Source organism: Gadus morhua, chromosome 21, assembly GCF_902167405.1.
Source record: "Gadus morhua chromosome 21, gadMor3.0, whole genome shotgun sequence".
Taxonomy (NCBI): domain Eukaryota; kingdom Metazoa; phylum Chordata; class Actinopteri; order Gadiformes; family Gadidae; genus Gadus; species Gadus morhua.
In genome coordinates, this window is record NC_044068.1 from 10,153,125 (window position 1) to 10,164,854 (window position 11,730).

Consider the following 11,730-nt stretch of genomic DNA (forward strand, 5'->3'; position numbering starts at 1 on the left):
AGAGAGAGCGAGAGAAAGGAAAAGAGAGGGAAAGATAGAAATAGAGAAGGGCCAGATAGAGAGAGATTAAGACGAGGAGAGGGAGGGAGAAGGAGATTAGGAGATGGAAAAAGAAAAAAAGTGAGAAGATAGAATGAGGGTGAGATGGAGAGAGAGAAGGAGGCAGAAAAAGGGAGAGAAAAAGAAAGGGAGGGTGAAAGAGGACAAGGAGAAATAATGAAACATAGCGCATAAAAGCTCCTACGGCCTGCAGTGCTCGTCCATCTGAGAAATTGACAAGTCCCCAAAGCTGGTCGCGGCAGCAGGCTGCTACTGTGGGGGGGGGGGGGGGGGAAGCCACGTCCTCGGGCTTTGCTAGCTAGCTTCAGGGATTTAGAAAGAAGAACTGATCCAAAAAATATCAATTTATATATTGCAGCAATGAATTCTAGTCCAGTCGACCTCCACAGTCTCGTCTTGTTCCCAGTGCGCTAATTACCTCGCGCACCGAGATGACCTCCACTGGTTATTTCTAATGGCAAACTGTTTTGTTTTTGGCTGCGTCATTCCCCGAATAGGCTTCAGGGGGAGCCTTGTATAGAAAAACCCAACTCTGTTTCACTGGTTCACCGATAGCGGAGATCGGCCATGCCGTTTATTTTCAGCAACCGTCCCCTCCGGGATGTGACCGGCCATTTTTTGGTCTTGTGCCTCTTCTGTGTCTTGTCCCTCTGCTTTTATGTCTTCTATTTATTTTCATTTCTCTTCATCCTCTAACATATCTCCTCCTGTCCAGAGACCATGTATGTGTTCACCACGGTAATGACCAGCTTGGACCACAATAGCAACTATTGCCTACTAAACTGGTCACCAAGTTGTATGTTTTTAACGTGACTTTCATCTCGGATAAGAAAGTTGAAGGTTTAGACATGAGAGTCAGGACGGATTATAGTTGCTAGGGTTCTCAAATAGAGAGGAAAATACTGGATTTGATGTCCCAATGTCAACCACCGACCTATAGACCTATAGGCCTCCCTAAACAAGATGCCTCACCCCCTACCTGCTATTTAATGAAACGTACATGCATGGACTGCATGCAAGTGGATTTGGATGAATGCATTTGTTAAATAATCAAATAGTAAACAGATACAACTGGTGAAGGCTGCAATCACAATACGAAGCTGGGAAACAAATCATCCGTGTGTCGAGCGTGACGCGGTGAAGACATCATGGAGTGACCCTGCGCCTGATCCATAAAGCCTGTTCAATATGTTGGCCATGCCCCAGCCCCGCTTATCACCTCACAGTCCCCGTCGGATATACTTTAAAATCCCGATAAATCGCTCTCTTCTGTGCCCAATCTAAGCGCGGCATGTGGCAGCTTGTGGACGGAGAAAAAAAGAGAAAACAGACCACCGGATAATCCCTGGCTGCTCATTGGTCGCTGGCCCCTTTCTGAGTTTCCATTGTATAAGGTGGAGGATGATGTAATGGTGCCCGGGGTACATGCGTTGATAAAACCATAACCAGGACATGGTGTCTGGTTGTTGAGTGGTTTTACGTCACTTGGAAATCCACTTAGGAGGGAATTTGGTTGATAAAAACACACTGTGACAAATTGTAAACGATAACAATGATGTTTTTTTTTTGTTTTTATTAAGGTATACTCTGTTTCTATATTAGCTTAACAATTAAGGATCTTGTTTTTTGCATGGAATAACTAAATAAATGCACAGATAATTAAAACATTAATTGGTCTTTAAAGATGTAAACTTTATTAGTACCAATTTTGTGTGTGTGTGTGTGTGTGTGTGTGTGTGTGTGTGTGTGTGTGTGTGTGTGTGTGTGTGTGTGTGTGTGTGTGTGTGTGTGTGTGTGTGTGTGTGTGTGTGTGTGTGTGCGTTTGCGTGCACTGAATATTGTCCAAGGCCAAAAACCTCCTCTGTTAAGTGACGGCATTTCCCACCCCTTACGAACAGCCTGTTATGAATAAGGAAAACACAGAGAAAACCCACACAAACAACATAATCATGCACACAATTTTGTGGCACATGTGATTGGAGATGAAGGAAACAGACTGATTTACAACATCCATCCCAAATTGATTTGTTGATCTTTGATTTAAATGCTCTATCCAAAGCCAACCTTTCCTTTACTTTCTCTCTCTCTCTCTCTCTCTCTCTCTCTCTCACATGCATGCACAAACACACACACGCTCAAGCACACACATACAGGGTGTGAAAGAGCTCTTCCATGAAGTGCAATCACCTGCATTGTTTGCTGGTGCTTCAAACCCATTATTAGCCTACAGCTATAATCAGCGCCGCTGTCTTCGCTCTTTTCTCGGATAACGTTTCATTTCCCTTCCTGTGGTTTGAGTTGAAGTTCAACCATCTGTTCCTCGATTTGCCACAGCCACTGAAACCCTTTGAAAAACACTTGGATGAACACAGCCGGTAAAAAGCAGGCTTTTCTGGCTTGTTATTTAGGCTATACATTAGCGGGGGTTAGGGTATCTTGCTAGAGGACACAAGCCCTTGTACACATTCTATGGTTGGAACCCAGAACTTAGCTTCAGTTGGCGTTCAAAAACCCTAACCACTTATCGTAGTACTACATGCATGTAACGCATGATGAATATGAATCTCTACGTCTCCCGTCCCGTAAATTGTGTGTTTTGTTTGTTTGAAGTTCTATGCTGCCCTCTTGGCCAGGTCTCTCTTGAAAAAGATGAGACTGTATTTTACCTGGTTAAATATAGATTAAACAAAAAAAACAATTATATCAATTATAAATAATGACATTATATCAAACTAGAAAATGCATTTCCTGCAGAAAATGCGGTGAGTGCTGTAGTACAAAATGAGGTTGAAAATATTTTTTAATAAAGCCACATAGATTATAAAAGAAACGTTAAACGGCTTAAATCAAGTGAAGGGATTTGAACAAAAGTTCAAAAGTCTAAATGGAGTAAACAATGTAAACATGCTCACCATTTAAGAAAAAGTAAATGGTTGGAAACAAATAAAGTGACAGCTGAATGAAAAGCCCAAAGCATTGCTAAAAATGCAGAAATGGAAAAGGTCAAATGTATTGCCCTGCACAGCTGGTGTGTGTGTGTGTGTGTGTGTGTGTGTGTGTGTGTGTGTGTGTGTGTGTGTGTGTGTGTGTGTGTGTGTGTGTGTGTGTGTGTGTGTGTGTGTGTGTGTGTGTGTGTGTGTGTGTGTGTGTGTGTGTGTGCGTGCGTGCGTGCGTGCGTGCGAATAGCGAGCCGGTGCGTGATTAAAAGTAGCTCATTAGAGTGGGGAAAAACAGCCCAATCTGGCAACACTCCCAGAACGTCCGAGAAAAACCGCCCAATCTGGCAACACTGCTGAACGTCCTCACGCTCCAGCGTCCTCGTAAATCATTGAGACCAACTGAAAACGAAGCCGGTATGAAGCTAAAACAGTGATTCTGAATGCATTTTAAATGATATTGAAATTCCGTTTGGATAGTATTGAAGATACAAGTGTGTAGATTTGTTTGAATGATGGTAAACGGTTGAAATTTGACCGAGTTTAGTAATTTTTGTGTCAGAATGGGCTGACGGCTTCAATGGGACCAACTGTAGAATATGACGGTTTGAAACTAAAACTGTGATACTGAAGAATATTTAAATGATATTGAAATTCCGTTTGGATATTATTAAAGATACAATTGTGTAGATTTGTTAAATGGTTTGAACGAAGATAAACGGTGAAAATTGATTTAGTTACGTCTTAAACTGTTTGAAGTACCAGAGGACGGCCCTGCCGTCATCCCATTGACTCCCATATTAAAAAAAGATAATATTTTAAAAGTAGAATATTTTAAAAAGTATAAAATATTTAAAAAATCTGAAAATAAGCGCGTGATTCCAAGCTATTCTGAATATTTTAATTTGAATGGAGTCTCTAGGTGAAAAATTGAGGAAGGAGATAGGTCCCAAAGTAGGTAGAGAATAATAAAGAAAGAAAGAATGAAACTTATGAAGAACATAGTTGAGCGCTGCATGCAGCACTCACCTAATCATACTTATGTAATCCAATGAAGGAATCGATGCCAAAGCTAGAGTTTAAACGCCTCAGTTCTCTGTTCTTAACCTGTAGACTCCAGTACCGTCTATTAAACCCGTGTGTGTGTTTGTGTGCGTGCGTGTGTGGTTGAGGGGAGAGCGAGAAACAGTAAAACAACAGTGTTCTGACCCGAGATAACAACCCACAGCTGCAAGTAATGCGTTCTGTTTCACAGCACAGCATTCAAAGCGTTTTTAGATGAGAAATCTAAAGGCTGAGCGTTGACAAGAGTGCCTTGGCATAGATGGGATGTGTCTTCCTTGACAACATCACGTTTAAAAAATGTCTCAACAGGATTTACTTCTTTCATGCCAGGTGTTCCTATCAACCGTAACACATCAGAGATATGGTTTTTTGGAAGGTGTTTGGTTTTTTTTGGTCTATTTAAATGATGACACTTTCTGGAAAATCAGCTTGCAAGCAGGGTTTATTCAGAATGTGAGAAGAGTATAACATTTTTTAATGTCGTTCCAGTAAAATCCCCCAGTGAATACATCTCTTTTGTATAGATATGTATCCTCTCGACCTTGAGAGATTACTTTTTCTTTACTTAATGTACTGCTGTAAAACAGAGTGTAGTGCAGCCATACCTTATGTATTATTTATACATGAATCCACATCTTGACAGAAATATATATGTATCTAAACACATACAAAAAAATCAACATGCACCCCCATATTCACAAAAATGTGTCTTCTATCAGTAATTACATGAAAATGGCCAAAATGGTTATTGGACAATTTGAGCTACTGCATTTTCACTACACACACACACACACACACACACACACACACACACACACACACACACACACACACACACACACACACACACACACACACACACACACACACACACACACACACACACACACACTGTTGGCCCTGGGTTCTGTCAAAACACAGTGAAAGCATCACATTGACTTGGCTCTGCCTTTGTCATATGTTCTCTGTTTGGGCCGTCGTGTCCTTGTCTGTCACTCTGGGTGTTCAGAGGTGCAGATTGGTTCCCATCCAGACGAGTCCCCATTGTAAACGCCTGGAGACCCGGGGATCAATACACGGCCCGTCACTTAGCAGATGTGTCTGCATGAGGAGCGCGCGCGCGCGCGCGCGTGTGTGTGTCACTTGGTAGCGATGTGTGTTGATGTGTTTATACATCTGTGTATCTGTATGTGTGTGACTGTGTGTGCTTGTTTTCTTCTGTTTCTTTGTGTCAATTGCTTTGTCTGTGTTTGTGTCTGTGCGCCTGTTTCACTTGTTTTGTGTGTGTGTGTGTGTGTGTGTGTGTGTGTGTGCAGTGTGTGTGTGTGTGTGTGTGTGTCTGCGTATATGTGTGTGTGTGTGTGTGTGCATATTTATGTGTGCCTGACAGCTTGAGAGTGAAACACTCAGAGAGAGAGGTACGCTGTGTGATTTAAGATGGAGCCGAGGAACAGTGAGTCAAGGTTTCGCTGACCTGCAGGGGACCAGGCCTTTTCCCCCCATCAACAGCTTGCCCAGACAATGGACTCCTCAGCAGGCCCCTGTAGCAGGAGCTCTGGTAGAAACACATTCCCATTCAACAAAAGGGGTCTGCGTGAAAATAAAATGGTCCTTGGTGAGAGGACTTCTGCAATACCCCGTTGCTTTAAAGTGATTCATCATTTCCATACAGGTATGGATGTGAACAATCGAAACGTATAACAATTTGAATTGGATTTCAGTCCTGCACATTCTACTGCGGAGTCGCCATGGTAAATCCGACCTATGTTCGCCGGAATTTGTGTTGCATTTTTTTTAGTGAATAACATCTAGTATCAGGAAACCGACATTTCAGTCAGCACGATGCGTTCTGCACTCAACAAAGAGTGACATAGTACATCTCCAATCATCTGCCCCAGTGTTAACCAGGCACCAGAAACATAAATGTAACATGCCATTACGTAGTGTCACATCGGGATGCAAGTGACTCAGCCCTCGGAGGTCTCTCACCTTCCTGCTCGGCATGCTTACCACACTCTCAAATAACGGTGAGGTTCCCACCCTAGGGCCATTTTCCCCTGCGTAGCGGTGGTGTCAAAACAGGTATTTCACAGATGGTCTGCCTTTTAATATGTCTCTCTCCCCCATCCTCCCCCCCTCCCTTCCCCAAGAGCCTTTCAGTGTGTTGACTGGTGTCTCTCTCCCGCTCTCTCACCCTCGCTCTCTCTCTCTGTCTTTGGGTTGTCCAAGCTAACCTTCATAGGGTTGTGTTATGAACCATACACGTCCTCTGACATGCAGTGATTGTTATGCGTGTGTGTGTTTGAGTCAGTGCAACCCTTGAGCCCCTGTGAGCTTTGATGTATCACAACACACATTTGTGTGTGTGTTAGTGCGTGAGAGACTGGGTCCTTGTACTGAGTCTCTGTTCATCTGGAGAGAGAGAGAGAGAGAGAGAGAGAGAGAGAGAGAGAGAGAGAGAGAGAGAGAGAGAGAGAGAGAGAGAGAGAGAGAGAGAGAGAGAGAGAGAGAGAGAGAGAGAGAGAGAGAGAGAGAGAGAGAGAGAGAGAGTAATGGCGTTGTGATGGAACATTCCCCTTAATGAGTGGTGCCATGCAAAGGCCTTTGCGCTTTACCATATAAACAGTAAACACCAGTGCTGAAAGTCACGGGGAATCGCTTTCTGTGCAGTTTTCTCCCCATTAAGGTTAACTGGAAAGCCTTGCTTCCGGAGTACCGTCGGCTAGTAAAGGACGAGGCTTGCGTTGTCCTTACAAGCTGTCGTGCTCGTATACGTGTGGCTCGATTTGAGAGCCGTGGCCTGTTACTGCAGTGTGTTATTACGTGGGATTTCACATGGGCTGATTTTGTGTGGCTGTTATGACTAAAGTAGATGTGAATATATAGATTATATATCAATGCATACTAAACACACACTACCTTTATGTGATGGTAGTGTGTGCTGAATTGAAATAGTAAATAACGGTGATCCATCCCAGAAAAGCATCAGGGTGTTTGTAATTGTGTTCTCTTCCACTGCTTCGAATTCCTCTAATGTCTGTTTTCACCCCTCTGCTGTCCTCTCTCCCATCTCCTCCTCCCCTTCTTTCTCCTCCCCTCTCCAATCTCCTCTCTCCGGTCTCCTTTCCTCCCCATTCTTCTCTCTCCTCTTCCTCTCTTTTCCTCTCAACCACTCCTCTCTCCCCCCCACCCCACCCCACTCCTCCCCCTCACCCCTCACAGAGGCCTCGGTGCTATCCTACGACGGCAGCATGTACATGAAGGTGGTGATGCCCACCACCATGCACACGGAGGCTGAGGACGTGTCCCTCCGCTTCACGTCCCAGCGGGCATTCGGCCTGCTCATGGCCGCCACATCGCGCGACTCGGCCGACACGCTCCGCCTGGAGCTGGACAGCGGCCGGGTCAAGCTCACCGTCAACTTAGGTAACGTATGAGTTCAGAAAGAGCCAACGCCGCCACCACCACCGTTGCCGTCGTTGCCCCCTGCTGGCCGGCCGGCTGAACTTCATCTCGGCAGTCGGTGATTTCTAAAAGTTGTGGTTTTTTTTGCGTGTTTATTGTTAGATGTTTTATCGTTTTTTGTAGTGTGTTTTTACATTTTGTTTGTTTTCCCGTTTATCGAGTTGGATGATTTTGACGTATCCTGGAGCTATGCTAACAATGTGTTTTTTTGTTTATCATGCGTTTGGAAGTTTGCCTTTGTAGTTGCATGGATATATTATTTTTGATTTGCCTGGAGCGTACTGTGTTCTGCTTTGATGCTAGCTATCTCCATCGAGTAATTCACTGTGTCCATACGAGTCTTAACATCTGATTACCACATCCATTCTACCACATGTGTTTTTTATCTAAACATGTATGCCACAAAATGTATTCAACTCCATGCAAGACACACCGTTTATACCCCTTTCAATTAACAGGTCACAACACTGCGCGTTTTTATCAGAATTTTGCTTTATTTGCCTACATGAAGCACCCCTAGAGAAAAAAATGCCAATTCTGGACTTATATCAGATCAGTCACTTCATAAATTGACAACATCACTCTTTTGAGACACATTTAAACATTTTCCTAGTTTTACTAGTCTCAATCTCATTGTGTCTCTTGTGAGTTATTTTTTCTCAAGCCTTTCTTTGTTTTTGTCTTCTCCCTCACAGTAGCAGGTTACACCACGGTTCCTCTATAGTCTTGCGAATCACCCCGTCCCACCCCCACCCCCACACCTTGTTTTAAGATGGCACTCACCCCTTCAACGGCCCAGAGCCTGCGGCCTGCATGGCAAACAGCCTGGAACCCCCTGCGAGACCCCCAGCACTTTCTACAGGGACCCCCGTCCCAAGGCACACTTTCTGGAGAGAGAGGAAGACGTAGGAGGAGCGAGAGGCGTAGGAGAATGGAGACAGATTTGAGTGGGGTAGATCATTGTCCACCATCGTCATCTTTAGATACATTTTCATAAAGGATCCAAAGGCGATTGACAACCACAATTGGTCCTCACACCTATAGGAATGCAAGACAAGCTACTCACACACTTAATTACACACACTCATTTACTCACACCTACAACATAATACCCCAATATCGAATACCCAAATTTGTAGTAACCACAGAAAACAATTAAATACAAGACTGTTGTTTTCAGAGAGCAATGGCCGTTATACACAAGGAACCGGAGATAGGATATCGACCGAGAAGGAACAGATGGTAATAGATGGACAGTTAGGGGTTATCTCAGAGAGAGAGTGTGAGTCCGTCTGTACGGTGCTGGGTGCTGTCTGGCTCCGGGCTGTTTGTTTCCACTCTCCTGTCGTGGTTGATGGTACATGAAGGGACATGGTCACGTTGATCCCAACCCTGTGAACTCTAGACGCCTCTTGACACAATCAAATTCAAATTATTATGAGATTTCACATTTCCTCAAACGAAGCCAAAGATGTTTGGAATTTAGCCTTTAAACAAGATGAACAAGGCAATCATTGAGGCAACGGTCTGCACATAAGCCGACCGTTCGATTTGGAGAGAGGGAGGTTTGGGAGATCGATGTGGCCATTTTTATTTCCAAGCGACCATCTCTTTTAATCCATGTATCAGGTTAAATTTCACTTCTAACAAAGTATGCTGAAAACACATTACATAAGAATATAGCAATTAAAAACATGACGGGTGATCAATCTTTGTTGATCCATTTCAATTGTAAAGTAGTCAATTGGTTCAATAACTAAACTGGCAGAACATCGATGATTAGCCAATGAATTGACTCAAGAAAAAGGCCAATCAGACGATCAGTATTGGCCTCAACCTGACATAACAAAGCAACAACAACAACGACAGCAACTCAACCATAACCTGTGTGGGTAAAAATAAGAAAAAAAAGATGGTTGTCGTGGTTATGTGACCATCCCCGGGAAGGTGGCGTTACTTTGTACTCTAATGGAAGTCTGCAGCGATAACCTTGAAGGATGCGATTTCATCTGTCACCTTGTTCTCGCCCTCCCCTCCCCCATCTAGACTGTGTGAGGATAAACTGTAACTCCAGTAAGTCGCCACTCCGCTTCCGGAGAATTCTACCTTCAATCTGATGTTTCTTTAATTAATAGAGTCGCGTGTGCTATGTGTGTGTGTGCGTGGGCTGTGTGTGTGTCCTGTATGCGTGTGTGTGTGTGTGTGTGTGTTTATATGGTTCGATGGTGTGTGTGTGTGCGCTGTTTGCGTGTGTGTGTTTATATGGTTCTATGGTGTGTGTGTGTGTGTGAGTGTGTGTGTGTGTGTGTGTGTGTGTGTGTGTGTGTGTGTGTGTGTGTGTGTGTGTGTGTGTGTGTGTGTGTGTGTGTGTGTGTGTGTGTGTGTGTGTGTTTATATGATGTGTGTATATGTGTGTGTGCATGTGTGACTGCTGGAGGAGCGATAAGAGGATTGCGCAAGATAAGAAAATGATTTAATAATAAATTGCTGTTGACATCAAAGTAAATTAAGCTATTACTGCTGGATTCATGTTTTAGTTGCATTTTTCTAATTAACTCAGCCGACTACTTTGTCGGTGCCCAGTATTTCTGATTTGTATCTATGGCTAGTATTATTTAGTGTGTTACTCTCTGTAATCCACTGACAGCAAAATAATAATTTCTGCAACTTCTTTTGTACTTTTCCAGGATATGTCTTTTTGCTTAACATGTTCATCATGTAATATTTATGTTAGTATTTGTTCAAGTGATACGCTTGCTAATACTTAAATTGGGGTCCCACGCACCATCTCTCTTCAACGCACACATGCACACACACACAAATTTTAAACTGTGTGTGCGTATGGGTGTTATGGCTCATTAAATCTTAGTAACAGATCTTACACGCTTAATTATGCTGATGATGATGATAATTAATGAGACTGATTAATCATCCAAAAGGTAATCTCCAATGAAAAATCCATACTTTTTAAGACACACGCACACACACACACACACACACACACACACACACACACACACACACACACACACACACACACACACACACACACACACACACACACACACACACTCAAAAGAATAATCAACACAGAAATATGGTTATTTTTACCAATGACAAAATATTAAACATGAAAAATTAATTGCCTTTCTAAAGGGATTAAATCACCAGAACAACTCATGTATAATTGCATAATAATTTACATAATCAATCCCTTAGACAAGAACGTCAGAGACAAATTAGTTCGGACAGCTCATTTTGTCGGTAATAAGTTGTCATCTGATGTGTGATTTAATTCCACTGATCAAGGATTGCATCTAGGCAAGATGTTTTACTGTAATGTCACGTTAAAGAGCAAGAAGCCAAACTGGCCAGTACGGCTCCGCTTCAATCTTTAGCAATGGCTCCATCTAGCGGTTGTCGTTTGAAACACAATTATAGTGGGCACGACAGTCTAACCTACAAAAATATGTTCCTGGTGAGTCGTCGTATGAGTAACAGCAAACATATCACTTGAAAACGTATGTTTTACATTTTTCCTCTGTTGTGAAACCCAAGCCAAGTCTTTGTACACAAAATAACAATCGCAGACACACCTAGCTGCCTAGGCCTACCACAATAACATCACAAACACGACTACAAAGAGAATATGCAAACGCCGAGCTACTCGTCAAACATTTATTTATTTTCAAATCCATTGCCACCCTTTAATAGTCAATGTGAAAATACCCAAAACGAATCGTACAACAAAGACTTGGTTTGCGCTGTGACATCCCCCCCTTCCCTCGACTAACGCAACTTCATCTTCAGGCAAGGGTCCGGAGGTGATCTACGCTGGTCAGAAACTCAACGACAACGAGTGGCACGCGGTCAGAGTGGTACGCCGCGGGAAGAACTTCAAGCTCACCGTGGACGAGGACGTAGCTGAAGGTATTTCTGTCGAGGAAGGGAGGAATGTAAACTAAATGTACAGCTGCCGACAACATTCATAGGAAAATGATGTTTGTTGAGTTGCTGTGTTTTTAAACGCCCCTCTCTCTCAGGTCAGATGGCGGGCGACCACACCCGCCTGGAGTTCCACAACGTGGAGACGGGCATCCTGACGGAGAAACGCTTCGTCTCCTCCTCCCCCTCTTCCTTCATTGGTCATCTGCAGGTAGGCCTCTTCCTCATGCATCCAATCATCCTCCATTCACTCAGTCAT

At 43.5% G+C, this 11,730-nt stretch overlaps 1 protein-coding gene across 18 annotated transcripts in view; it reads left to right on the top strand.

The window, feature by feature from the left end:
* Positions 1-11,730, top strand: part of nrxn3b (neurexin 3b) — a 286,336-nt gene that overhangs the window by 98,117 nt on the left and 176,489 nt on the right. For all 18 annotated transcript variants that reach the window (XM_030345350.1, XM_030345342.1, XM_030345345.1 and 15 more), the window contains 4 exons: positions 7,284-7,487; positions 9,573-9,599; positions 11,337-11,456; positions 11,570-11,682. In XM_030345350.1, coding sequence (XP_030201210.1) covers positions 7,284-7,487; positions 9,573-9,599; positions 11,337-11,456; positions 11,570-11,682 — 464 coding nt within the window. The remainder of the gene's footprint in view (positions 1-7,283; positions 7,488-9,572; positions 9,600-11,336; positions 11,457-11,569; positions 11,683-11,730) is intronic.